The following is a 24,803-nucleotide window of genomic DNA, read 5'->3' as shown; positions in this document are numbered from 1 at the left end:
GTAGCTAGAGAGCTAGACCTCTTGCTGGCTGAGGCTATACCTATCCCTTTGATCCTGCAGTCTCTTCCCTTCCTGCTAGGCTGATAAGCAAAGGAATGTTGATCCCAGTCCCTTCCCGCCTTTCTCAGTGTTTTCTTTCTCTCAAGAGGGGAGCAGACATCTTCTCTTTGTCTCTCCTCTCAACCAGGATGAGAGCTGCACTGGGACCAGTGCAGACTGCTCCAACATAGTTAGTGAGCTAGATGTAAGGACTCTTTCCTATCAAGCATGTACTTCCAGAATAAAGTAGTTGTTTCTTATTTTAAATCATAAAGTCTCTGTCTGACTAATTTGCAGGGAAGGTAGAATCTTAGCAGAGATTCAAACACACACACAAAGCTCGCTCAGTACCCTCCATTCTGCAGCGCATACGCAACTTTGCTACGCATCTCAATAGAGAGCAATTCCGACAAAAAAGGGAGATGTTCCCTTTAAGCGATATCTGAGAAATACCCATGTACCTGTTTACCATGATGTAACTTCCTAATGGGTGGGATTAGTTACCTGGCTTCCTTTGTCCTGGGGATTCCTGCATAATCTCCATTACTGAGCTTTTTACCTCTGGGAGAGGCCGCATGGCAGATGCTGTCCTGACAGTATCATTACCAAAGACTAAAATGGACTGACTTCTACTTTTTCTTTCATCTAAGCTAGAGCCTATGTTTCCTGAACATATGAAAGGTTGTGAATAAATATTCTTTATCTTTTTACTGTGTGTGGGTTATTTGACAAACTAGTACATCTGTGGGAAAGGTGTGGACTGGTTTATATTCTCACTCTGCTGCTTGCGTTTATATCTCTGCTAAGAAATAGGACCACAAAACCATTTCCTATTTCAGTTTATATTTTTTAAAATACCAAACCAGGAATGGCTGCGTGGCTCAGGAGGAATAATCAGGTGCTTGCCACTGCTGCCCGGAGCATCTGCCACCTGAGGCAGTCATCTCATTCTGCATAATGGTAAGGTTGGCCCTGCTCATTTTACCCTAAGTGCCATTGACTGGAATGATCTGCATATATACAAGTACAAATGTACACCCTAGTTACTTCATGAGAAAGATTCTAACTCAAATCTCTAAAGATGGCCTGCAGAGCTGGACTAAGAGTTGGCCAACAGCAGTTAATTAATACATTTTACAGGTGGGAAACACTAAGGCTGAGAAATAAGTGATGAGTGCAAAGTCAGCCATCGCAGAAGTTTTTTCCTTGTCATTTTCTTGGTATTCTTAAACTTTGGAGAACCAGAAAGACTTAACAATCTATTGTCAATCAGCCAGAGGGCTTTCAGTAAATCCAATTACCTTCTGCCCGCTCATAGTATTCAGGACATGCAAACAGAGGGTCATATAAGTTGGGAATACTATTTGGATAATGGTATGTTGAGGGATCACTTGTATGTCAAGGATAATTGTATGTTAAGGCATCACAACAAATCGTAATCAGACAATAAAATGTTATTGAGTTCAAGGCTCAGACTGTGTTATCTTGTTGCAACCATTACGGAACTGTAGGACATCTATTTATCACTTACTTCAGCAGTTCACATGCCGAGAGATTTCAGCCAATGCTGGTCCACTGCTTATCTTCACAGGCACAGCCCATGGCGATGACTGTAGAACTAGCATAGAATGTGCAGTCTTCCTAGCAGGCTTCCCAGTTGGCATGCACAGTGTTGACCCAGGAAAAACAGTGCCTGCCTTTTCAGTGTCCTTTCCTACCCATCTATTTATACACTACATAATGAGAAAAGTGGATTTTGTATTTTTCTGGGGCTCACACAATGCTATACCAGTGCACTATATTATATTTAGTAATGCATCTTTAGTGCTTCATATGCGTCGGTTTCTTCCATAACACTATCACGACTGGGAAGAAAAATACATAATCAGCAACACAGGTAGCTAGAGCAGAAGAAATATCTGGGGACGGGGCATCTACAGCATTTTGTTTTGTAATAAGGTAAAATTGAGCTGCTACCTTTTACCCTCTCTTTATGCCAAGATTGAAATCCGATTGTACTTACTTGGTTGCTTTCCTGATGTGAGGCATCACTTGTGATATGTTTTTCTTACAAAATTATGACTGATTTAGGAAGGATGGACAGAGACATTTCCCCCTCTTTTGCACATGGTATTACACGAAAGGAAGTACTGCTGAGCACAAAGTGCTGGTTTTGACCTATAAAGCTCTTTACAGCTCAGGACCCCAATATCTTTTGGAACACCGCTCCCAATATGAATGGAGATCTTTAGATCTTCTTCTGAAGCCCTTCTCCAGGTTTCCCCCTTTTAGGGGGGCTTGGAGGGTGGCAATAAGTGAGAGGGTCTTTCAGTTGTGGCTCCCATCTGTGGAATGATCTCCCCAGCAAGGTCCATCTGATGCCTTCGTTGACATATTTTGAAAGACTGAGATGATATTTTGTAATTTGTGTGCTGCCTAGCTTCCTGTGGGGTTGTTTGTTCTGTTTTTATGTTTGGGTAAACAGTGACTGTAATAAATTAAAAACAATAACAATTTATGGAAGTTACCATCAGACAATGGTGCAACGATCGCTAGCTTTTACAGTGTTAAAAGGGATTAGACTGTGATGGAGGTCTAGCCACAATGAGCGAAATGAAACCTTTATGTTCAGAGGCACTATACCTCTGAGTACTGGAAGGTGGGACAAACAGAGGATGGACATTGCTTCTATATCCTGCTTGTGAGCTTCACAGATGGATCTGGCTGGATGCTGCTGCAAACACAACAATGGTCAGTAGAGGGACCTCAGTTTGATCCAGGAAGGCAATTATTGTAGTTGTATATATTGCACACTAATTATAATCAGAGAGAGCCAGTGTGGTGTAGTGGTTAGGGTGTTGGACTACGACCTAGGAGACCAGGGTTCGAATCCCCATGCAGCCATGAAGCTCACTGGGTGACCTTGGGCCAGTCACTGCCTCTCAGCCTTAGAGGGAGGCAATGATAAACCCCCTCTGAATACCGCTTACCATGAAAAACCTATTCATAGGGTCAGCATAAGTCAGAACTGACTTGAAGGCAGTCCATTTCCATTCAATTAGTTCATGAGCGGTAGGCTCTTAAAAAATTTCATTGGCGCCAATTATACTTAAATGTTAGCTCTCAACATTTCATATTTTCTTGTAAGAAATGATCAGCCACAATGTGGGAACATTTTACCTCAGAAGATCTGCCAAGTGACTAGATCCTCATCTTCACTATGCTTTGCTTGGGCTTGTTTTCATGTGCTCATACGTACTAAGTTGGAACCAGTAGTGAGAAAAAAGTTGCACAACTCTTCCATAACTCTCTTTCTCACAGACAATTACAGAGCTATAAATGATCTCTCAGGTTTGTATGACACATATAAGGGCCCACAGTGTTTTATTACTCCATTTGATAACAAACATTGTGAGAGTCCAGATGTATTTCAGCCTCTTTTGAACTGAAGCTGACAAATAACCTTGTTTACCTTTCTTTTATCTCACATTTATTTTTGATTCAGATAGTTATATGTGATACCTATCTAGGATACATAAACAAGACCTGCTAATGCTTGGCCTATGTATTTTTAAGATTCTCATGCTGTATTTTTGTACTCTCTGCTTGCAAAGAGAGTACCAAGAACACTAGAATACATATAGAAAAATATACAGTACTAGTAACTCATATAGAAAGATATGTTAGTAATACATATAGAAGGATATTCACCCAGTAGCAGAGGGTTGTTTGTTTTGTTCCTCATTATCTGAAGAGCACCCAAAAATAATACAGGCTTAATCCTGAAAGATGCTGCATCTGCTTTACATTTTTTGCTGCTCCAATTATTTCAAAACTCGGGAAGCGATATGTATCATACTGTGCTTGTGAGCATTACCCTAATTACATATTGTTTTCTATGGCTGGGCCAATACAGCTGTGACTAGCGTTGAAATCCATCTTATGGCCATTTTCTTTATGACAATGGAAAATGTCATGAGCAGTTAATTAGACCAACTCAAATCTATCAACTGGGCACTTCTTAAAGAGCTTTTTAAAAAAAGAAGAAACAGGTACAAGCAAATAAGTGTTTTCATGACTGAGAGTTAGGCTGCAATCCAATACATGTCTACTCAGAAGTAAGCTCCAATGGGTTAAATGGGACTTACTCATTGGATTGGATTGCTGCCTTAATGTATTATATATCACTCTACAGCCTACCTGTGACACTTGTTGCTATTGCATACATGTGTTGACAGTCCCAAGGCCCATAATCATAGATACCTAACACATTAATTCAGATTTACTCCATGTGAAGTGGGCTCCACTGGAGTTCATTCTGTTTAACTGACTGAGACAGTAACTTCCTCTCCCCTTCTTATTCTTTTGATCATTTTATTGTTTGAAATCATGCACACATTATTGTCTCTCTCGTGAAATGTGTGCCGATAGTTTGATAAATAATTATCTGTATTATAAAACCCTCTCAGAACTTATAAAAGGATGGAGCAATTTTGAGTGGGGAAAAAGACCATGGGAGAAAAAAAGGGGAGAACGAATCCTTCTTTTTCATTTCTTTTATTAGAATGTTTATCCTTTCTCAGGGTAGAATTAGAATATTTATCCTTTCTCAGGGTAGCACACACTTGCCAACTATTCTTTCTTCACAACAACGCTGTGAGGTGACTGACCCAAGATGACTTTCCTCTCTCCCCGTCCTCTTCCTCTGATTAAGTTGGTAGCGTCCTCTTTGTGGTGGTGGTAGTAGCAGTAGTAATAATAATGTAAAGTTATTTATATTTATTTATTTATATGTTCTTTTTGGGAGGAAGGGTGGGATATAAATGTATTAATAAATAAGTAAATAAATAAATAAAATAACTACGCGACTGCAAGTCTTTGTGAACGATGAGGAGATGGGGGAAGGGGATTACGCTCCTGAACACGCCTCTTGTAATGCAGAACGTGGGTGTGAGTTTGCTCGGAGAGACCCACCCATCAAGCAGCATCAGCACCGAAAGGCTGAACAGGAAAAGGGTGGGGAGATCAAGAGCGAGCGAGAGACCGTGAGGAGCAAAGCCTTGAAAGCTCCCCCTCCGTGACGCAATCTGCTCGAGAAATCCGAGCCCAAATCTGGCAGCGCGCGCAGACCCTGACTCACCAATTCTCGACCTTTCCCTTCGCTTCCCCGTCTCAGCCTAAGAATTGAACGAGGCACCTCCCCTTTAAGGGGATTGAGCAGGCGGGGAAGGGAGTGAAGTGACAAGGGGGTGGCGCACGCGTGGTCTGTCCTCCTGTCCGCTCTTTCCACCTTGGCTCTCCCTTGCGGACAAGGCTGCCTTGCTAGCCTTTCCGCCCGACTCTCTCAAGTAGCCATGAACCGAGTGGATAAGGAGGAGACCCTCATTGAGATGGGTCCGGCCAATGAAGGTGAGTAAAGCCAACGAGAAGGGGGAGGGGAACTTCATTGCTCGCCAGTTTGCAAGAGGCTTGCCCAGGGAGAAACTTGCCTTCCTCCGCAACGACACGGCTGGGCTACTGCTCCTCCTCCTGCAGCTGTTAGGCTAGTGTCCGGGAATCCCGAGGGTTCCTCCGCTCTCACGGGCCAGGGACGGATATAACGGTGCCTCCCGCCGGGGCCGGGTGCGGCTGGGAGGTGCCGTAGGCTCGGCCTGGTTCATGGCGGGCTTGACTGGCAGTGGCTATTAATTCCCGCCGTCCCGTGTTTGCTGACATGCCTTGCCTCAGGCTCAATTTTTCCAGACGGGCACCTGTGGTGTGTGAAAGAAGGGTGGACTGGAAGCGAAGGAGCGCCTCGGGTTGTCGGGAGCAGGGAATTCCCAGGCGGCCATGGAAGGCGGGCGGTTCTTTCCTACCCAAGTGGGAAGCGGCTCGACTCCAGCTGGTGAGACCTCTTCAGACCACTTCAAGCGTTTGAATTGGAACGCTGAATCAAACCTTTATCACAGTTCTAGTATGATGGGCAGAGCCGTGTGAAAGGCGATAGCAACATGTCAGTGTTGTTGCACGACGGTCACATCGCACACCTAGTACACATATTCATTCCTAAACAAAAGTGTCTTTCATTTAGATAATAGTGTGCAGTCCTTTGAAAGCATTCTACATGGGCATGACATTGTATTTGAGGGTGGTCCAAGTACATATAGGAAGAAAAGCATATACTGGAAAGTGGAAAAGCAGCTCTCACCAGTAATGCCCCAAATTTGTAGAGATAAAAATCTTAATCCAGGACATAATTTGATGCAGAGTTTTGTTCAGAAACTTTCCAGTGAAATATGGGAAGATGTATTGTTACGTGGTAGCATGCATCAGGCAGAGATGAGATAGTGAGGCCTAGTTGGGATCATTAGACTCCTTCGCTCCCAAGACTGTTTCCAATTGCCCATTCACCAGACTGCATCAGAGGTAATACAAGTAAGGCCGCATTTGCCCATTATTTAACTTAGTTCCTTCCCAGAAAATATAAGGCAGAATATTCTAGCCAGCCCAGAACAAGGGCATCAGTTCATTTTGTGAATACTTTGTTACATCAACAGTCACAAACCTTTTGGACCAGTGGGCACATTTCAAATTTTGAGAAGTGCTGTGGGTGTCATGCACAAAATGGCTGCAGTGATGCCCCCCCATCATCAACAACCTCATGCTCGTTGTGACTGTTTTGCTGGTTCTGATTGTGGAGATCACACAATATTGATTCCCCACCACACACACACTGCAGTCCCCATGAAAAATATACAAGGTGGTCACACCATTCTCACTCTCTGTTGCTCTTACGTGCACATACACACCACAGGTGCACATGCATTTCTCACATGCACACACACACTTCATATATACACAGCCATATATGCATGTTTCCCACTCTGCTCAGATTATTGCTTCCTGTCTCACATAGAACACATGCAGACTACACTCCTCTCTCTTTCACACCCCACATACATCTCTCTGTCTCTCACATATCCTGCTTACATTCATCTCTCTCACACTCACATCTTCCACCTCTCTGCCCAAGTGCATCTCTTCCCACCCCAAACATACACAGAGATCATACATACTGTATATCCCCCCTCTCTCTCTGCCCAAGTGTATATCTCTAAATCACACAGTGTATACACGAGCATTCCCCCCCACACACACACACATTCAGAAAAGCCCCTCCACGGGTGAAGGAAGTACCTGCCATTTCCACCTCCCATTAATAATAATTCAGTTTAAAAAAAATACACAAGAGTCACTAACCAGGTTAGCAACCCCTGTGTTATGTAAACAGCAAAAGTAGCCTTTTTGTCCTGTAAGAAAAATTCCAAAATCCATGTTCAGGCAATACTTTTATTAAGCCAACCAAATGTCACAAAATAGTGTGCAAGCTTTTGAGTTCAAAGTTTGAGTTGAACAATATTTTGTGGCATTTCAGTTAGCCTAACATAGGTATTTCTCTAATATGGATTTTACTGTTTGTGAGTTTTCCCAAGGGAACTTTTTTTTCCTGAAGTGCTTTGAGCTTTGCATTGTGATTCAGAAGAAACTGATCTACACTGTTTACTATAAAGGATGAGATTAAGGGCATCTTGAAAACGTTATTTGGTTCTCACAACCATGTTTGTCAAACATGGCATGTAACCTGTGAAAACTGGACATACACAGGAGATGAAATAGATGGCAAGGGACATTTTCATATATAACTAAAAGTACCTTTGACATGGTTGACCTAGCAGGAGGAAGAAATCTGTTTCATGAAGTGGTTATAGACAAAAGATAGGTGTTGGTGTCTAAAAGGTGCACCAAGAGAGGGTGTTTTTGTTCTGCTTAAGGTAGCAAAATGTCTTGAACCAGGAGTTGCCTTTTAGCCTTTTTACCTCAACACTTTTTAATGCAAAACAGAAAGTAGAAGAGAACCCAAGTTTTGCATTTGCATTGCAGAGGTGAGAAATGCAAACTAGGCTGTACAGTAGGAAAAAAACTTTATTGCCAGGTTCACTCCCAAAACTAAATTAGACTTGGACTGGATTTGCCTTAGAGATGAATCAGATTAAACTTCTTTCTTTTCCGGCTGAGTACTCCCAATTGTTAGAGAACATATCAACCATGTTTCCAAAAATAAAAGTGTGGGAGTTTCTCTTCTTTTACATGCAGACAGATTACTCCCAGCAGTGACCAGTGTCACACCACAGGTGTGGTGTGGTATCACCCTTCACCAACATTATTGGGTCTTACTTGGATGAACAGGAAAAGGTGATGGTGAAATTGGGGTTGTGCAGATACACAGATGGAGCCAATCCAGCAATCCAACCACGCCATGATCCTGCCCTGCCAAGTTAAGCTGCAGCAACGCTGGTGTTGAAAGAAGCTCTGTAACTCCACTCATTGACACTGGATACTATTGTTATGCTGCCCGGGCTCCTACTGGGAGGAAGAGCAGGATATAAATAAATAAATAATAAAATTATTCCCCTTCTAGCACTGGTTGTTGATTGGAAATTATGTTATTGCTGTTCAATTGATACTTGCAGGTCATGAATTAATTGGATACTTTGGATAAGCCAGATGTGACACTGGATAATGGATACAGGACCTTCACCATGTTTCAAAGGTCATGCACAAGCTGTCCTCTGCCCCCTTCCCCAAACAACTCTGGTGGCCTCGCAGGGGAAATGAAAATAGAGGTAGCTCCCACAGCTGCATAGTTCAGTGCTTTTTACTGAGTGCTGGAGTGATTACTGCCACCTGTCCCTGCCCTGGCTGTAGCCTCCCCACCTACCCACACAAATATGCTTGCCAGGCAACCAGGGAGGGTGGCATCACTTAGCAAAGCAATGAAGAACTGAAAAACACAGCTAAAAGTACCATCTTAATTTCCCAGGAGTGTCTCTGAGCTTTCTGCATTGGGGCCAGAGACATTCTGGAATAATAAAGATGGTGGTTTTCTGCAGCTGCTTTACTCGGTGCTTTTCATTAGTAATTGTAAAAGGATGATAAGCCCTGGTGGACCCTCTGTGGCCCATAGGTGCCAACTTTTGCCAAACCATCCCTGGTGCTAATGCCTGGTCTAGTTGGATGTGTTATATTGGTCAGTTCAATACACCGGAGTCTGTTAAGTGGTGACCAGGAAGAGAAGAGGCCAGCATGCTTTGCAGGTGCTTCTGAGAAGCAGTTAAGGAAGGGGGTAGGTTAAGCTGCAAGATGTAAATAACAAAATATGCCGTGGGGAGAGGGGGGAAAACTGAGTGAGGGAAGCCAGGTTGTTTTGTTGTTGTTTGGTGGCAGCTATGGAAACTGCGGTCATAGTGGTGGTGAAGTGAATAGTGTGTTTTTGTATGTGTGCAGTTCTCCTTTTTGGTGTATGCCACTAGTCATCTTAAAATTGACAGAAAAATCCAAGATTGAAAAAAGGATGCCTCATCTCTTGTTTCAGATCCCCAGTTCTTACTCCCCTCTCTAAGATGGATCAAGGGAACCAATACAATGTGAAAATCAGAGTGTAGTGCTTTCATGTGGAAAACATTATTTTCTACATTGAAATACTGCTTAAAATAGACTTGCTAAATATCTTTAGAATGACTTCCAAGTAAGAGTATTTTTCCTGTAGGAGTCTGAGATGAAATTATTTCTATGACTAAGGGAAAGGTTAATATTTACAAAGTGCATAGCTGGTGATCTTCCCAAAGCAGTTTCTATGCTAGGAAAAAATCCATTGCATCAATTTTTGCCTTACATCTCTCCTCTATACTTTAATCATAAAAGGGACCTAGCGAATATCGATTAAAGTTTAATGCAAGCTAGAAATATGCTGATGTTTGCTGGTCCTATTCCCACCAATAACACACTGATCTTTTTGTCTCAATGCCAGCCAATGTTTGTGAGAGGCATCATATTTGAATAAAATTGAATTCAGAGTTCTTGCAGCTCCAACCCCGTCTTCTGTAATGTGTGTTCTAGAATGTTTTATGCATTTTAGAAATATGAAATGATTATGATGGTTTGGAAGCTGCATTTCTAGTTTTAAAATAGCCAGTGTGCTATTTCATGTGTGATTGTCCCTCCTGTGCACACAAGCATATTCATACACAACACTTGCATATCTGCACAGAAGCATAAATTACTATCCATTAGTCTGTGATAGAATGAAGCAGAGGAAACTCTTCTGTTTCTCTCCTGGAAACAGAAACCATGGTCGGTATCCAGTTAAACAGTTCCATCAGCACAAGGACTTTTAGCTGCGTAATGGAACTTCTGCCCTCTCCTTTGCCCACAAGAGCAGATTTATGGGTTATGCAAGGAGCACATGGGCAGAGGAGAAGGCAGGGAAGTTCTATTGCACAGCTAAAAGTCCTTAGAATAATAGAATCAGAATAGTAGAGTTGGAAGGGCCCTATAAGGGGAACTAGTACTTCACACGATTTGGAAACGATACTTCTGTTAATGCAGCCTAATATAGCATTTGCCTTTTTTGCAGCACATTGCACTCTTGACTCATATTCAGCTTGTGATCAACGATAATTCCAAGATCCTTTCACATGTCATATTGATGAGCCAAGTTATCCCCCATCTTATAACTCTGCATTTGGTTTCTTTTTCCTAAGTGTAGAACTTTACATATATCTCTGTTGAATTTCATTCTGTTTTCATCCCAATGCTCCAGCCTATCAAGGTCGCTTTGAATTTTGCTTCTGTCTTCCAAGGTATTAGTTATGCCCCCCAATTTTGTATCATCTGCAAATTTGATAAGCATGCTCTGTACCTCCTCATCCAAGCCGTTAATAAAAATGTTGAAGTACACTGGGCCCAGGACCGAGCCCTGTGGTACCCCACTCGTTACTTCCACCAGGTTGAGAAGGAACCATTGATAAGCACTCTTTGAGTACCATTCTGGAGCCAACTGTGGATCCACCTGATAGTTGTTCCATCCAGCCCACATTTAGCTAGCTTGCTAATCAGAATATCATGAGGCACTTTGTCCTTGAGCTAGCAGAACTGTTTAGTTGGATACTGCCTTTGTTCATGTTCTGGGAATGTCTTCTAAGGCAGGCCCAGCCACATTTCTTAAAAACTGATCTAGGTGAAACTAGGATGAGACTGAAAGCAATTTCAATTGAAAAGAGCAATTTAATAAGGGCCTTGAGAAGACTTTCAGCCTTCAAACGTTGCTATCCCATACTGACTACCCCTTAGCCCATCTATTCTTCTTCCACTTCCAGCTTCTATTCTACTTTCTACTTCTTAGATCCAAACACATCCCCTCCCCAAACTTATTCATTCATTACCTCTCTCCCTGCCCTTCAAAGAAGCTCCAGAATGCTGTTTCATCTTCTCATATCTCTGCAAGACTAAGATGTGGCTGTGTTTCAGTTGTATTTCCTGTTCCTTTAAGAAAATACAGCCACAAATGTTCCACAGAAGTCATATTCCAGGTCAGAGACCATTGAAAGGCCAGTACAGTATTATCTTCCTTAGGGTGATAAATGTCATTATATAGGCTAGAAGGAGGTGCTGCCCTTAGCTATGCATGCAGAGACAATTGTTATTTGCCTCAGGTGAGCAAATAGCAAAATCTCCTCTGGAGCAACCTGAAAATATACAGGTACAGGAAGATAGAAGACCTGTTCTTTGTCATGGTTGCTTCTTTTGTTGCTCTTATGGCTCCTGGCTACTAGGGAAGAACAAAGGACAAGTACGAGTAGCGCTGTAACTAATGATGCAGCTGGGTCAAAGCTGAAAGGAAGCCCAGAGGCTGATGCACACAGATGCGAAAGGAGAGTCTGGAGTTGTACGACGCACACAATAGGAACATGGAATGTGAGAAGCATGAACCAGGGAAAGTTAGAAATTGTCACGCAAGAAATGGAACGCATCGACATTACAATACTTGGTGTGAGCGAACTAAAATGGATGGGAATGGGACATTTCCAACCAGGCAACTACAAAATATTTTATGCAGGAAATGAGAAATTAAGAAGAAATGGGGTTGCTTTAATAGTGAGAAGTGATGTAGCAAGAGCAATTAGGAGCTACAACACAAGGTCTGAGCAAGTGATATCAATGAGATTAAATGGGAAACCTATCAACATAACCATCATCCAAGTATGCTCCGATGGCAAATTCAGAAGAAGAGGAATTGGAGAGATTTTATGCAGAAGTACCGGAAGAAATTGATCACACACCAAAACAGGATGTGCTGATAATCATGGGGGATTGGAATGCAAAAGCAGGGAACAGAGAAGAATTAGGAATTGTGGGGAAATGGGGCCTAGGAGAAAGAAACAAAGCAGAAGAAAGACTTATTGAATTCTGTGAAGCCAATAATTTGTTTCTTGCGAACACATTTTTTGAACAACCGAAAAGACGACTATACATGTGGACATCACCAAATGGTCAATATAGGAATCAAATTGATTATATAATTGGTAGCAGAAGGTGGAGAAGTTCCATACTTTCTGCAAAAACAAGACCAGGAGCAGACTGCGGTACAGATCATGAACTGGTCGTATTGAAAATCAGAGTAAAGCTAAAGAAGACCAACAAAGCAATCATAATGCCAAAATACAATTTAAATAACATCCCAGAAGCATATAAAGATCAAATAAGGAACACATTTGAGGCTTTAAACTTAGTTGACAGAGAACCAGAAGAACTATGGAATGAAGTCAGAGACGTTATCAGAGAAAAATGCAAAAAGACAATACCTCTAGTTAAAAAGAGAGAAAGACCCCAATGGATGACTGAAGAAACTCTTCAAATGCTCCCTCCCTGACAGGTTTTCGCAAAGCCTTAAAGACCTGGCTGTTCAGGCGGGCCTATGGAATGGGGGAGGATTGATTTTTATGTGGTTTTAACTGGAATTGTTCTAAACTGATTATGATTATGTTATTGGTTTACTATGCTGTATACTTTGTATTGTTTTTACCATTGTAAGTCGCCTAGAGTGTCCACTAACCTGGACAGATAGGCGACCAATAAATAAAATTTATTATTATTATTATTATTATTATTATTATTATTATTATTAAAGAGAGAAGGAAAGCAAAAGGAGATAGAAACACAGTCAGAACCCTAAATGCAACAATACAGCGACTAATACGTAGGGACAAAGAGAACTATTATAATAGTTACTGTATAGAAATAGAAGAGGACAACAAAAAGGGTAGAACAAGAGCCCTATTCCAAAAGATTAGAGAAATGAAAGGGAAATTTAAACCAAGAGTAGGGATGTTGAATAATCAACAGGGGAACACACTGAATGACCGAGATGAAATAAAAGGAAGATGGCAGCAATACGCTGAAGAACTCTATAAAAGAGATGCCAGGATGACAGATTCATTCACGGAGGAACCATATGATGAAGATCCAGACATTTTAGAATGCGAGGTGAAAGCTGCTCTTAAAATACTTGGAGGAAACAAATCACCAGGAATAAATGGCATACCAATAGAGTTGTTACAAGCTGCTGAGACTGAATCTGTCCAAATTTTGACAAAAATCTGTCAAGAAAAACTAAACAATGGCCCACAGACTGGAAGCGTTCCATATACATCCCAGTTCCAAAGAAAGAGGATCCCAGGGAATGCTGTAATTATCGAACTATTGCCTTAATATCCCATGCAAGTATTCAAGATTCTACAACAAAGGCTCTTGCCATATACGGAGCAAGAAATGCCAGGCGTCCAGGCTGGATTTAGAACGGACCAAGGAATTTCAGAAGAAAATCACCCTGCGCTTTATAGATTACAGCAAAGCCTCTGACTGTGTAGATCATGAAAAACTATGGAATGCTTTAAAAGAAATGGGGGTGCCACAGCATCTGATTGTCCTGATGCGCAATCTATACTCTGCACAAGAGGCTACTGTAAGGACAGAATATGAAGAAACCGATTGGTTCCCCATCGGAAAGGGTGTGAGACGGGGTGTATTTTATCACCCTATTTATTTAATCTATACGCAGAACATATCATACGGAAAGCAGGATTGGACCAAGATGGAGGTGTGAAAATTGGAGGGAGAAATATCAATAATTTAATATATGCAGATGACACCATACTACTATTTATTTATTTATTTATTTATTTATTTTATTTTATTTATATACCGCCCTAAGCCAAAAAGGTTCTCTGGGCGGTGTACATAGAGGATAAACAAGAAAATATATGAATAGAACAAATATAAGAAAATCAAAAAGCAAAACAAACAAAGAACAGAAACCCAACAACATCAGAACATACCAGCAATGAAACACTGTTTTAAAATACACTACAAAACAATTTCTTTAAAAAGAATATTTAAAATTTTTAAAAATTTTAAAATGCCTGGGAGTATAAAAAGGTTTTCACCTGGCGCCGAAAAGATAGCAGCGTCGGTGCCAGGCGTACCTCATCGGGGAGACTATTCCACAATTCGGGGGCAACCACCGAAAAGGCCCTGGATCTAGTCACCGCCCTCCGAGCTTCTCGATGTGATGGCACTCGGAGGAGGGCCTTAGATGTCGAGCGCAGTGTATGGGTAGTTTCGTATTGGGAGAGGCGTTCCACCAGGTATTGCGGTCCCATGCCGTGTAGGGCTTTATAGGTCAAAACCAGCACTTTGAATTTAGCCCGGAAACAAATAGGAAGCCAGTGCAGATGGGCCAGAACAGGTGTTATATGAGCGGACCTTCTGGTCCGCGTCAATAGTCTGGCCGCTGCATTCTGGACTAACTGTAGTTTCCGAACTATCTTCAAGGGCAGCCCAACGTAGAGTGCGTTGCAGTAGTACAACCTAGAAGTTACCAGAGCGTGAACAACTGAGGCGAGGTCATCACTGTCCAGATAGGGACGTAGCTGGGCTACCAATCGAAGATGGTAGAAAGCGTTCCGTGCCACCGAGGCCACCTGAGCCTCGAGAGACAAGGAAGGATCGAAAAGAACTCCCAAGCTACGAACCTGTTCCTTCAAGAGGAGTGTAACCCCATCAAGAACAGGATGAACATCCTCCATCTGGGCAGTGAAGGCACTCACCAGCAGCGTCTCGGTCTTGTCTGGATTGAGCTTCAGTTTATTAGCCCCCATCCAGTCCATTATCGCGGTCAGGCAACGGTTTAGTACGTTAACAGCCTCACCTGAAGAGGATGAAAAGGAGAAATAGAGCTGCATGTCATCAGCATACTGATGACAACGCACCCCAAAACTCCTGATGACCGTACCCAGCGGCTGCATGTAGATGTTGAAAAGCATGGGGGACAGTACCGATCCCTGCGGGACTCCACAACGGAGAGTCCAGGGTGTCGAGCAGTGTTCCCCAAGCACTACCTTCTATTGACTACCCACCAAGTAGGAGCGGAGCCACTGCCAAGCAGTACCCCCGACTCCCAACTCCGTGAGTCTCCCCAGAAGGATACCATGGTCGATGGTATCAAAAGCAGCTGAGAGATCAAGGAGAATCAACAGAGTCACACTCCCCCTGTCCCTCTCCCGACAGAGGTCATCATACAGGGCGACCAAGGCTGTTTCGGTGCCAAAACCGGGCCTAAAACCGGATTGAAATGGATCAAGATAATCAGTGTCATCCAAGAGCCCCTGGAGCTGGCCGGCAACCACCCGTTCCAGTACCTTGCCCAGGAACGGAACATTCGCCACAGGTCTATAGTTGTTCAGGTTATCTGGGTCCAAGGAGGGTTTCTTCAGGAGTGGTCTCACCACCACCTCTTTTAGACAGTCAGGGACCACTCCGTCTCTTAAAGGCATTTATTACCTCCTTGGCCCAGTCGGCGGTTCCGGACGTGCTAGCTTTCACCAGCCAAGAGGGGCAAGGGTCCGGAACAGACGTGTTCGCCCTCATCAGTCCAAGGATCTTGTCAACATCCTCGAGCTGCACCGACTGGAACTCATCCAATAAATGGGGACAAGACCGTGCTCTGGATGCTTCATTAGGACCAAGTGCTATAATATTGGAGTCTAAGTTCCGTCGAATGCAAGCGATCTTATCTTGAAAATGCCTGGCAAATTCATCACAGCGGGCTACAGATGAATCTATAATGTCCCGAGGGCCAGAATGTAAAAGCCCTCGTACAATTTTAAAAAGCTCCGCTGGGCGGGAGAGTGATGACTTAATAATATCAGCAAAATATCTCTTTTTTGCTACCCTCACCGCTACTATATACTGTTTTGAACAGGCACTTACCAAGGCATAATTGCATTCATCAGGAGTCCGCCTCCATCTGCACTCAAGCCTTCTCCGCTCTTGCTTCATCGCTCTCAGCTCCAAGGTATACCATGGAGCTGTATGAGCTCTGCAAGGGAGAGGAGCAATCGTGTCAACCGCCCGGGTCATTTCCATATTCCACAAATCAACCAGGACTTCAATAGGAGCGCCAGTCTTCTCAGTCGGAAAAACCCCCAGAGCCTTTTGGAAACCCTCAGGATCCATTAGTCTCCGGGGGCGGACCATTTTAACAGGTCCCCCGCCCTTGCGGAGGGAAAGGGTCGCTGTTAGTCTAAACCTCAGCAAGCGGTGATCTGTCCATGACAATGGTATAGATGATAAGTCCCCAACCTCCAGATCACCATCTCCATGTCCAGTGGCGAAGATCAAATCAAGGGTATGTCCCGACACATGTGTCGGGCCAGTAACAAATTGAGACAGCCCCATGGTCGTCATGGAAACCATGAAGTCCTGAGCCGCCCCAGATAAAGCAGTCTCGGCATGGATGTTGAAGTCCCCCAGTAGCAATAGTCTAGGGGACCGCAACAGTACCTCCGAGACTACCTCTGTCAGCTCAGTTAGGGAATTTGTTGAGCAGCAAGGTGGGCGGTACACCAACAAAATTCCCAGTCTGTCTCTCTGGCCCAGCACAAGGTGGAGACATTCCAAGCCAGTCGTCACTTGGACAGGGTGCTTGGTGAGTGAGCAAGAACTCCTATAGACCACAGCAACCCCACCTCCCCGACCTTCGGTTCTACCACAATGCTGAACCATATACCCAGGTGGGCAGATCTGGGAAAGAGCAACTCCTCCCTGGTCACCCACCCAGGTCTCAGTTATGCAGGCCAGGTCGGCAGCTTCTTCCACAATCAGATCGTGAACAAGAGAGATCTTATGACATACCGACCTGGCATTTAATAACAGCATGTGGAGATCCGAAGGCTGACTGACAAAACAACCATCAGTCCTGGGGATGTGAGGAGAACCGGAACAAGTCACAGGCACTATTTGTCTGGGACGAGTTCCCCTTACCTGGCACGTTCTCCTCACAACACCATACCTCCCATTACCCGTCACTACGCTAATACAGAAACCAGTAATGATTTGAAATGAATGCTGATGAAAGTTAAAGAGGAAAGCACAAAAGCAGGACTACAGCTGAACGTCAAAAAGACTAAAGTAATGACAACAGAAGATTTATGCAACTTTACAGTTGACAATGAGGACATTGAACTTGTCAAGGATTATCAATATCTTGGCACAATCATTAACCAAAATGGAGACAATAGTCAAGAAGTCAGAAGAAGGCTAGGACTGGGGAGGGCAGCTGTGAGAGAACTAGAAAAGGTCCTCAAATGCAAAGATGTATCACTGAACACTAAAGTCAGGATCATTCAGACCATGGTATTTCCGATCTCTATGTATTGATGTGAAAGTTGGACAGTGAAAAAGGCGGATAAGAGAAAAATCAGCTCATTTGAAATGTGGTGTTGGAGAAGAGCTTTGCGCATACCATGGACTGCAAAAAAGACAAATAATTGGGTGTTAGAACAAATTAAACCAGAACTATCACTAGAGGCTAAAATGATGAAACTGAGGTTATCATACTTTGGACACATAATGAGAAGACATAATTCATTAGAAAAGACAATAATGCTGGGAAAAACAGAAGGAAGTAGAAAAAGAGGAAGGCCAAACGAGATGGATTGATTCCATAAAGGAAGCCACAGTCCTGAACTTACAAGATCTGAGCAGGGTGGTTCATGACAGATGCTCTTGGAGGTCACTGATTCATAGGGTCGCCATAAGTCGTAGTCGACTTGGAGGCACATAACAACAATAACAATGGCTCCTGGAATGGACCAAGAAAAACCAAATACATTTTGTTACCAATTAAGTTTGAGTCTACAAAACATGAGTTACAAGTGCCTGTCTTTGTAAAGGGGAAATGCATGTAGTAGTTGGGAGGGATTTCTGCAATATCAGTTGAGTTTTGATAGTTTTACAGTAGTTTATTTCTGCCAAATTGATTTTTCAACAGTGAATTATGAGAAACCTCACACATGCAGTGCAGCCCAAAGTGTCTCTCATTGAATAGCATGCCTATTTGTATTCTTTTTTTCTACTTGTTTATTTTGCTTGTGTGTGTGTGTAGATTCATTATTTTGTATATAGCAGAACTTCTTGATCAAGAAGATTAGAGAGATTATGCAGTGTGCTAAAACTTAATTAGATCAGTTGCACAGCCAAATGTGTAACTTATCCTAAAGGAAGGGTATGTTTTTGATGCTGGCTTCCAATGTGCTAACCAGCTCTGTTGGGCCAGAAAGGCTGATTATGCAGGCTTCAATACTTATGTGACAGGAACAGGGACCAAGAATTTTCATCCCTTACAGTACAATCTTATATGTGTCTACTTAGAAGTAAATTGCATTGAGTTCAATAGGAACTTCTTGGTGAGCATGTATAGAATGGAAGTCCTAATCTTCAATAAGCTTAGATTCCTATATACTATCACGAACTCAGTGGGCATTATAAAAACGGGGGGGGGGAGCCCCAAAACAGACAGGTTTGTGCTGTCTGTGATACCGACTTATCATAAGTACTTCTGCCATGTCATGCAAAATGCATTGTACTGCTGACAATGACTTATATCAATGTTCCAGTCTGAAGGAAATGTATTTGCATCCAGTTGAGTCTTGTTTGCAGGAGTCTGCAAAGGGGGACATATTTTGGGCACTAGCTATTACATATTTTGAAGTCTCTTTAATCTGAGTATGAGCTCTTAACAGTTAGAGTTCATGGACACAGTGTTGATGTAAAATTGTTAGTTCTGTATCGACTAAACATAAGCAAGTAGCAGCTTCCTACAGGGAAAGGGAGGGAAACTTGTGTTGCTAATTCTGACCAAATATAGCCTTGCTATGGTGCTGAGTCACATCAAGTAGAAGTGCAATGCAAGTCACTTTTAGGCAGGATTTTCAATTGCAGTGAATGAAAATGAGTTAGGGACACCTAAATCTTGGGCTTGTGGTACAAATGATCTAGGATCAGTGGAGATATTGATCCAAATCTTGGCAGTCCTCATCTCTGCATGTTGTTTTGAAAGCCAGTGCAGGAGGGAAGGTGAGAGCAGAAGAATAATGGCAGGGATTTTGCTCTAAACTAGCACAACAATCCGGAACATCCTTTATTTGTATTCCTGTTTTTTGTTTTTTGTCAGATGCAACTTTGGGAACGTGCATTTGCCTTGGTAATATCAGTTCAGTTCTTAGTTCAGTTTTGCTTCCTTCATGCCATTCTCTAGTTTCCGCTTTATTCTTTATCAAACTAAACCTCCTGAAATTGAGTCAGGAGAATATATGTGATTAAAACTTGAGTTGAAATTATGACATGCCTATCCTGGCCTTACCATGTAAGTGTAAAATTATCCATGCTGATATTTTGAGCTATGAAATCTCTGCTTGTGGAGTAGTGAACTAATATTGTTCTTTCCGTTCATAAAATTTAGGGGTGAGTTCTTATTTATTTATTGTTAAATTTATTTCCTACCCTTCCTCCCAGAAGTAGCCCAGGGCAGCAAAGAAGTGAAAAAACACTGAAAACAACATTCATCTTAAAAACAATTCCAACAAAGATGCAGACTGGGATAAGTCTCTACTTAAAAGGCTTCTTGAAAGAGAAAGGTCTTCAGTAGGCATGGAAAAAACAACAGAGACAGTGCTTGTCTAATATTTAAGGGGAGTGAATTACTAAACGTAGGTGCCACACCATGAAAGGTCTGCTTCCTACATTGTGCAGAGCGGTCTTCCTGATGAGGTGGTACCTGCAGAGCGCAGTGATTGACTGGGTATATAAGGGATAAGATTATCTTTCAGATATCCTGGTTCCAAGCCTTATGAGGTCAAAAAATGCACCATCCTCTTGCAAGAGGGAGGCATCAACACACTTGGGGAAACATAAAGGATTGCAGAAGTATGAAAACTCTTTAGTAAAATAAATAAGGAAACACCATCCCCACTCAACAGCCCAATGAGAACAGAGTAAAAGCAGTCATCTGTGTGTCTCTTCCTCCATTATATTGTGCTCAGTTTCTCTACTTCTCTTTCCTCCTTGTATCTGTGGAAAGGAAGGGCCTGTGACTGGGAGAGAGGGGGTCATGACAGCACTGCATTGCTCTGTACACTGAATACCTTAGATCAAGCTTTGAGTGGTTTACATTGAGCCTTCTGTGTTATCCAATATCCTCTTGTTACAGGAAGTATGGCTGAAATGTAAGGAAGCATGAAAACAGTTTTTTTGTATGCAGTATTGTGGAGGAATCTCCCCCCCCCCCATTCCTTCTGCAGAGACTTTGCAGTTGTTGCTGTCAAGTCAAATGCTGCACCAATCAGAGCAATGTCTTTTCATGTGGGAGCAGGATAGGTTACATTATTGTTACTGTTTTCAGCAAAACCATAATCTCCAATGTTTTTATAGAGCTACATGTTCAAAGTGCTTCCTATATAGATTATTTGCACACTGGGCATTTTCCATGGAATAATCAACTTTGTTAATTAATTTTAAGACGCATTTTGCATGACATCATCAACAAAACATGCTGGTCCTACATTTCTGCTGTTTAGCTTCCCTTCCCCTGCACTCAGAAAATCTGATTCTTTAACACAATGAAACAGCTGTGCAGTTTCCCTCGGTATAAATGGCCTGTTGCAGTGGTTCCCAAACCTTTTCCCCCATGGACCACTTGAAAATCGCTGACAGTCTTGGTGGACAATTTAATTATTTTTCTGCCATTGTAATGCACTATGCTAAATGCTGTATTATTGTTAATTGTATTTTTATTGCTTTTCTTTTATTATATTACAATTTACATTCCATAGAATTCAAATTGTAATACAATAAAATGCAATATAAGAAAGAAAAGAAGCAATAAAATAAAATTAAAATCTATGAATATTTAATACAGGCATGTTATGAACCACCTGAATGAAGCTCATGGACCACTGTTGGTTCACGGACCACAATTTGGGAACCTCTGGCCTATACACAACTGTTGGGGCCAGTTATGGCCTGTATAGATTGCTCTAGCCATTTTCTTTTCTGTGTCTCCTCTCTCCTCTCTAAGAACCAGTTCTGGCATTGTAATCCTCCTCTTTTCAAACCGCATTGCCTGTGTATATATATTTCTTTTACCCACTCCTATCCCCAAATTGTAGCTGGGGAAAATAACAATTGGTAGTGTAGCAAGTGCTGCCCTGGGCTCTTACTGGGAGGAAGGGTGGGATTGAAATCAAATAAATAAATAAAATGGGAAGGAAGCATTTAGCTTTTCACTTATACTGTAGCCCAAGTTGGGGCTGGGGAAAGGCGGTCTGCCTACCTCACACAAAGTCTGAAAATAGAGTTGCTGTTCCACTTACAGCTTAAAGCAGAACAGGAATGATTGGATGCTTTCTGAATGTCCAATCCAGGAGCACCCGTAGCATCTCAGGGGTTAACTATCTGTTGTATGCTAATGCATATAATATAACTGCAACCATTTTTTAAAAAAACTGGAATGGAAAAGCATTGAGGAATGTCCCCCCCCTTCTCTGGAAATATGGGAAGTGTGTTTGTAACAGGGATGAAAACATTGTGACAGAGATTTGGACTAGTAAAATGAAATTTGGAATAGTAAAAATAGAAAGAGTTAAGACATGTTTCAGTTGCTTCTCCACTCTAAATTTTCCTTCTACAGAACTATTCTTAAAGTGCCATTTACATGTTGCTTTTCTAATAATGTTCCAAGTGGATTCAATGTATAGAATAAAACTATAATCCAAACATCAACAATCACAATAGCTTTACAAACTTAATACACAGATCACAAGTAAAAACCTGTAAAACCCCTTGGGATAGCATGGAATCAAAGTTTCTGCAGCTTTTCTTAGAATGCAGAGAGGGACAGCTTTTCACCTTTACATGGAGTCATTTTAAAGCTTTAGGGCTACAGCTGTAAAGCCTCTACTTGCAGCAGCATATTCAGATGCTCTTTATATTGCATATACTGGTGAAATCTGGAACAGGATCTGATTAGATTATGAGAGTTATCAGGGGTGTTAGCATGTAATGTATAGTTATATCCTGAACACTGCTTCTAATAACACTGAGAGATAGGTTAGTGTGTGTATTCCCAGGCCAGTACTTAGGAAAATGTATTTTCAGTTTGTTGGGCATCTTTCGTGAAATAATTAACCTTCTCTTGGGATGATGACTAAACAAATATGACCTTGTTTTTGCATGCATATGATGTCTATAGCTCACAGCCTCGATCTCCACATGTACATGAATAAGATTTATTACAGTACTGTTTTTTTACCATTTGGGATCTGATTAGCCGTTGTACATTCCCCTTGTAACATTCTTACGGGCATGTGATGACATGCAGCTAGAAAGGCTGTGACGGCCTCAATTACTTTAGGTCAAGACCCTCAGTTGGCAAGCATGTGTGACATGCAGCGGTGAGGCTGTGCCGGCCTCAGTTACTTAAGGGCAAGACTGTTACGACAGGACCTTGAACTTCCTCATGAGCAGAGCTCACTAGAAATCCAAATTCCCCAAAAGAGAGCAGCAGGATCTTTTGCTGGAGTTACCCGCACGTCACCCCCAGAACATGTATAATTTTACCCTTAACTCAATAACACATACACTGCAAGTAAAATAAAGAGTGGTTTTATTAAGAGAAGGAACAAGGAAAAATATTGCAGTTTACAATTGCAGTTAACAATGAGTAGTTTTCTAACTATTATTCATTCATTCATTCATTCAGCAACACTGGATAGACTAAAGCAAAGAGACTAGCCCTATAAACACTTTCACATTAAGCTCACCCACACAGAAAGAAAGAAAAAAGGAAAGAAAAAGGCCTAGATAGTTGCATATACCTTTCCTGGAGAGTTGCTGCAAGCCTAAAGCTGAGAGAGAGAGACTTTCGTATCTAGCCCAATGAGCAAAAGCTCCACCCTTTGTAACCAGCGCCAGATCTGAAAGTTCTCACCCAAATCCATAGCTCTGAAATTGTCCCAAAGATGCTAGCGTGCGTTGATAAGAAAAGCAGTTGTCGCAGCCCCCCAGAAGATGAACTGCACTCCCCTTCTCACTCCTCATGTTTTATACCTTTTCCTAACTAAACTGACCCCAACGTAAACCCAAAGTAAATGTGATCAGGAAGGTGGGAGCCCACTCATTTCTTTGATAAGTTCCCAACTGATAGGTGTGATTTCCCTGCGGTAGATTCCTGATGACTCCTCAAGGTTAAGATTATCATAATCCTTGTGTAAAACAGTTTCTTTGTTTGACAGGAGTTTATCCTGTCTTCTCCAGAGGCTTAGAAATGCACAACACCTCCTATTTTGAAAGGAGCTATTCTGTTTCCTCGTGATGGCCTAGATTATCATACATTTCCTTTGTTTGAAAGGAGCACCTATTCTTACTGGGTGACAAATCCCAAATTTCCATGAGTCAGGAAGTCTATACCTTCAGGCATTGCAAGATATGTACTCAGAGGTCACAGAGGGGCTGTTTCCCAGGAATCTTTGCTGTTGCAGGCCTTTCCAAACTTTGGTTCACTGAGATGAATCAAAGATTAAAAATTCCCAATATTTGATACCTCATAACAAGACCCTCAGTTGGCAAGCATGGATGACATGCAGCGGAGAGGCTGCGCTGGCCTCAGTTACTTAAGGGCAAGACCCTCAGTTGGCAAGCATGTGTGACATGCAGCAGAGAGGCTACGATGGCCTCAGTTACTCAGGGCAAGACCCTCAGTTGGCAGGCATGTGTTACATGCAGCGGAGAGGCTGTGCCGGCCTCAGTTACTTAAGGGCAAGACCCTCAGTTGGCAAGCATGTGTGACATGCAGCGGAGAGGCTGCGACGGCCTCAGTAACTTAAGGGCAAGACCCTCAGTTGGCAAGCATGTGTGACATGCAGCAGAGAGGCTACGATGGCCTCAGTTACTCAGGGCAAGACCCTCAGTTGGCAGGCATGTGTTACATGCAGCGGAGAGGCTGTGCCGGCCTCAGTTACTTAAGGGCAAGACCCTCAGTTGGCAAGCATGTGTGACATGCAGCGGAGAGGCTGCGACGGCCTCAGTAACTTAAGGGCAAGACCCTCAGTTGGCAGGCATGTGTGACATGCTGCGGAGAGGCTACGATGGCCTCAGTTACTCAGGGCAAGGTCCTCAGTTGGCAAGCATGTGTGACATGCAATTGGCAAGGCAACGATAGCCTTCAGTACGTCTGCTGTGGTCGGACATGCTCACATGCAGGGTTTAGTGAAGGAAGGCTAACCAGCTGATTCGGTTGGCTCTTCTTGGGCATGGGGGTTAGTCATTCTGCATCCCCACGTTCAGCATTGGAAGAGTGAACTATACAGGGCCGATGATGTTCACCTGTAAGATGCAGGTAACGACATATTTGGGGGACCTGCAGAGGTGTCTGCGAGAGGTGCTTCTCGGCAGTGGGGTAAAGGGGGACTAAATAGAGATTTGTCCCCCTTTTGTGGCGGGAAGGTGCGGGAGGGGAAATAGGTAAGGACAGCTAGGTGGCGCCCTTAGGC

At 42.7% G+C, this 24,803-nt stretch overlaps 1 protein-coding gene across 10 annotated transcripts in view; it reads left to right on the top strand.

The window, feature by feature from the left end:
* The first annotated feature begins 5,013 nt into the window (after positions 1-5,013).
* Positions 5,014-24,803, top strand: part of ANO5 (anoctamin 5) — a 115,245-nt gene continuing 95,455 nt past the window's right edge. For all 10 annotated transcript variants that reach the window (XM_061610628.1, XM_061610626.1, XM_061610625.1 and 7 more), the window contains exon 1: positions 5,014-5,448. In XM_061610628.1, coding sequence (XP_061466612.1) covers positions 5,394-5,448 — 55 coding nt within the window. In that variant the 5' untranslated portion in view covers positions 5,014-5,393. The remainder of the gene's footprint in view (positions 5,449-24,803) is intronic.

Source organism: Rhineura floridana, chromosome 2 (assembly GCF_030035675.1).
Source record: "Rhineura floridana isolate rRhiFlo1 chromosome 2, rRhiFlo1.hap2, whole genome shotgun sequence".
Classification (NCBI taxonomy): domain Eukaryota; kingdom Metazoa; phylum Chordata; class Lepidosauria; order Squamata; family Rhineuridae; genus Rhineura; species Rhineura floridana.
The sequence above is the reverse complement of the archived record's forward strand: the minus strand, read 5'-3'. Positions and strand labels throughout refer to the sequence as shown.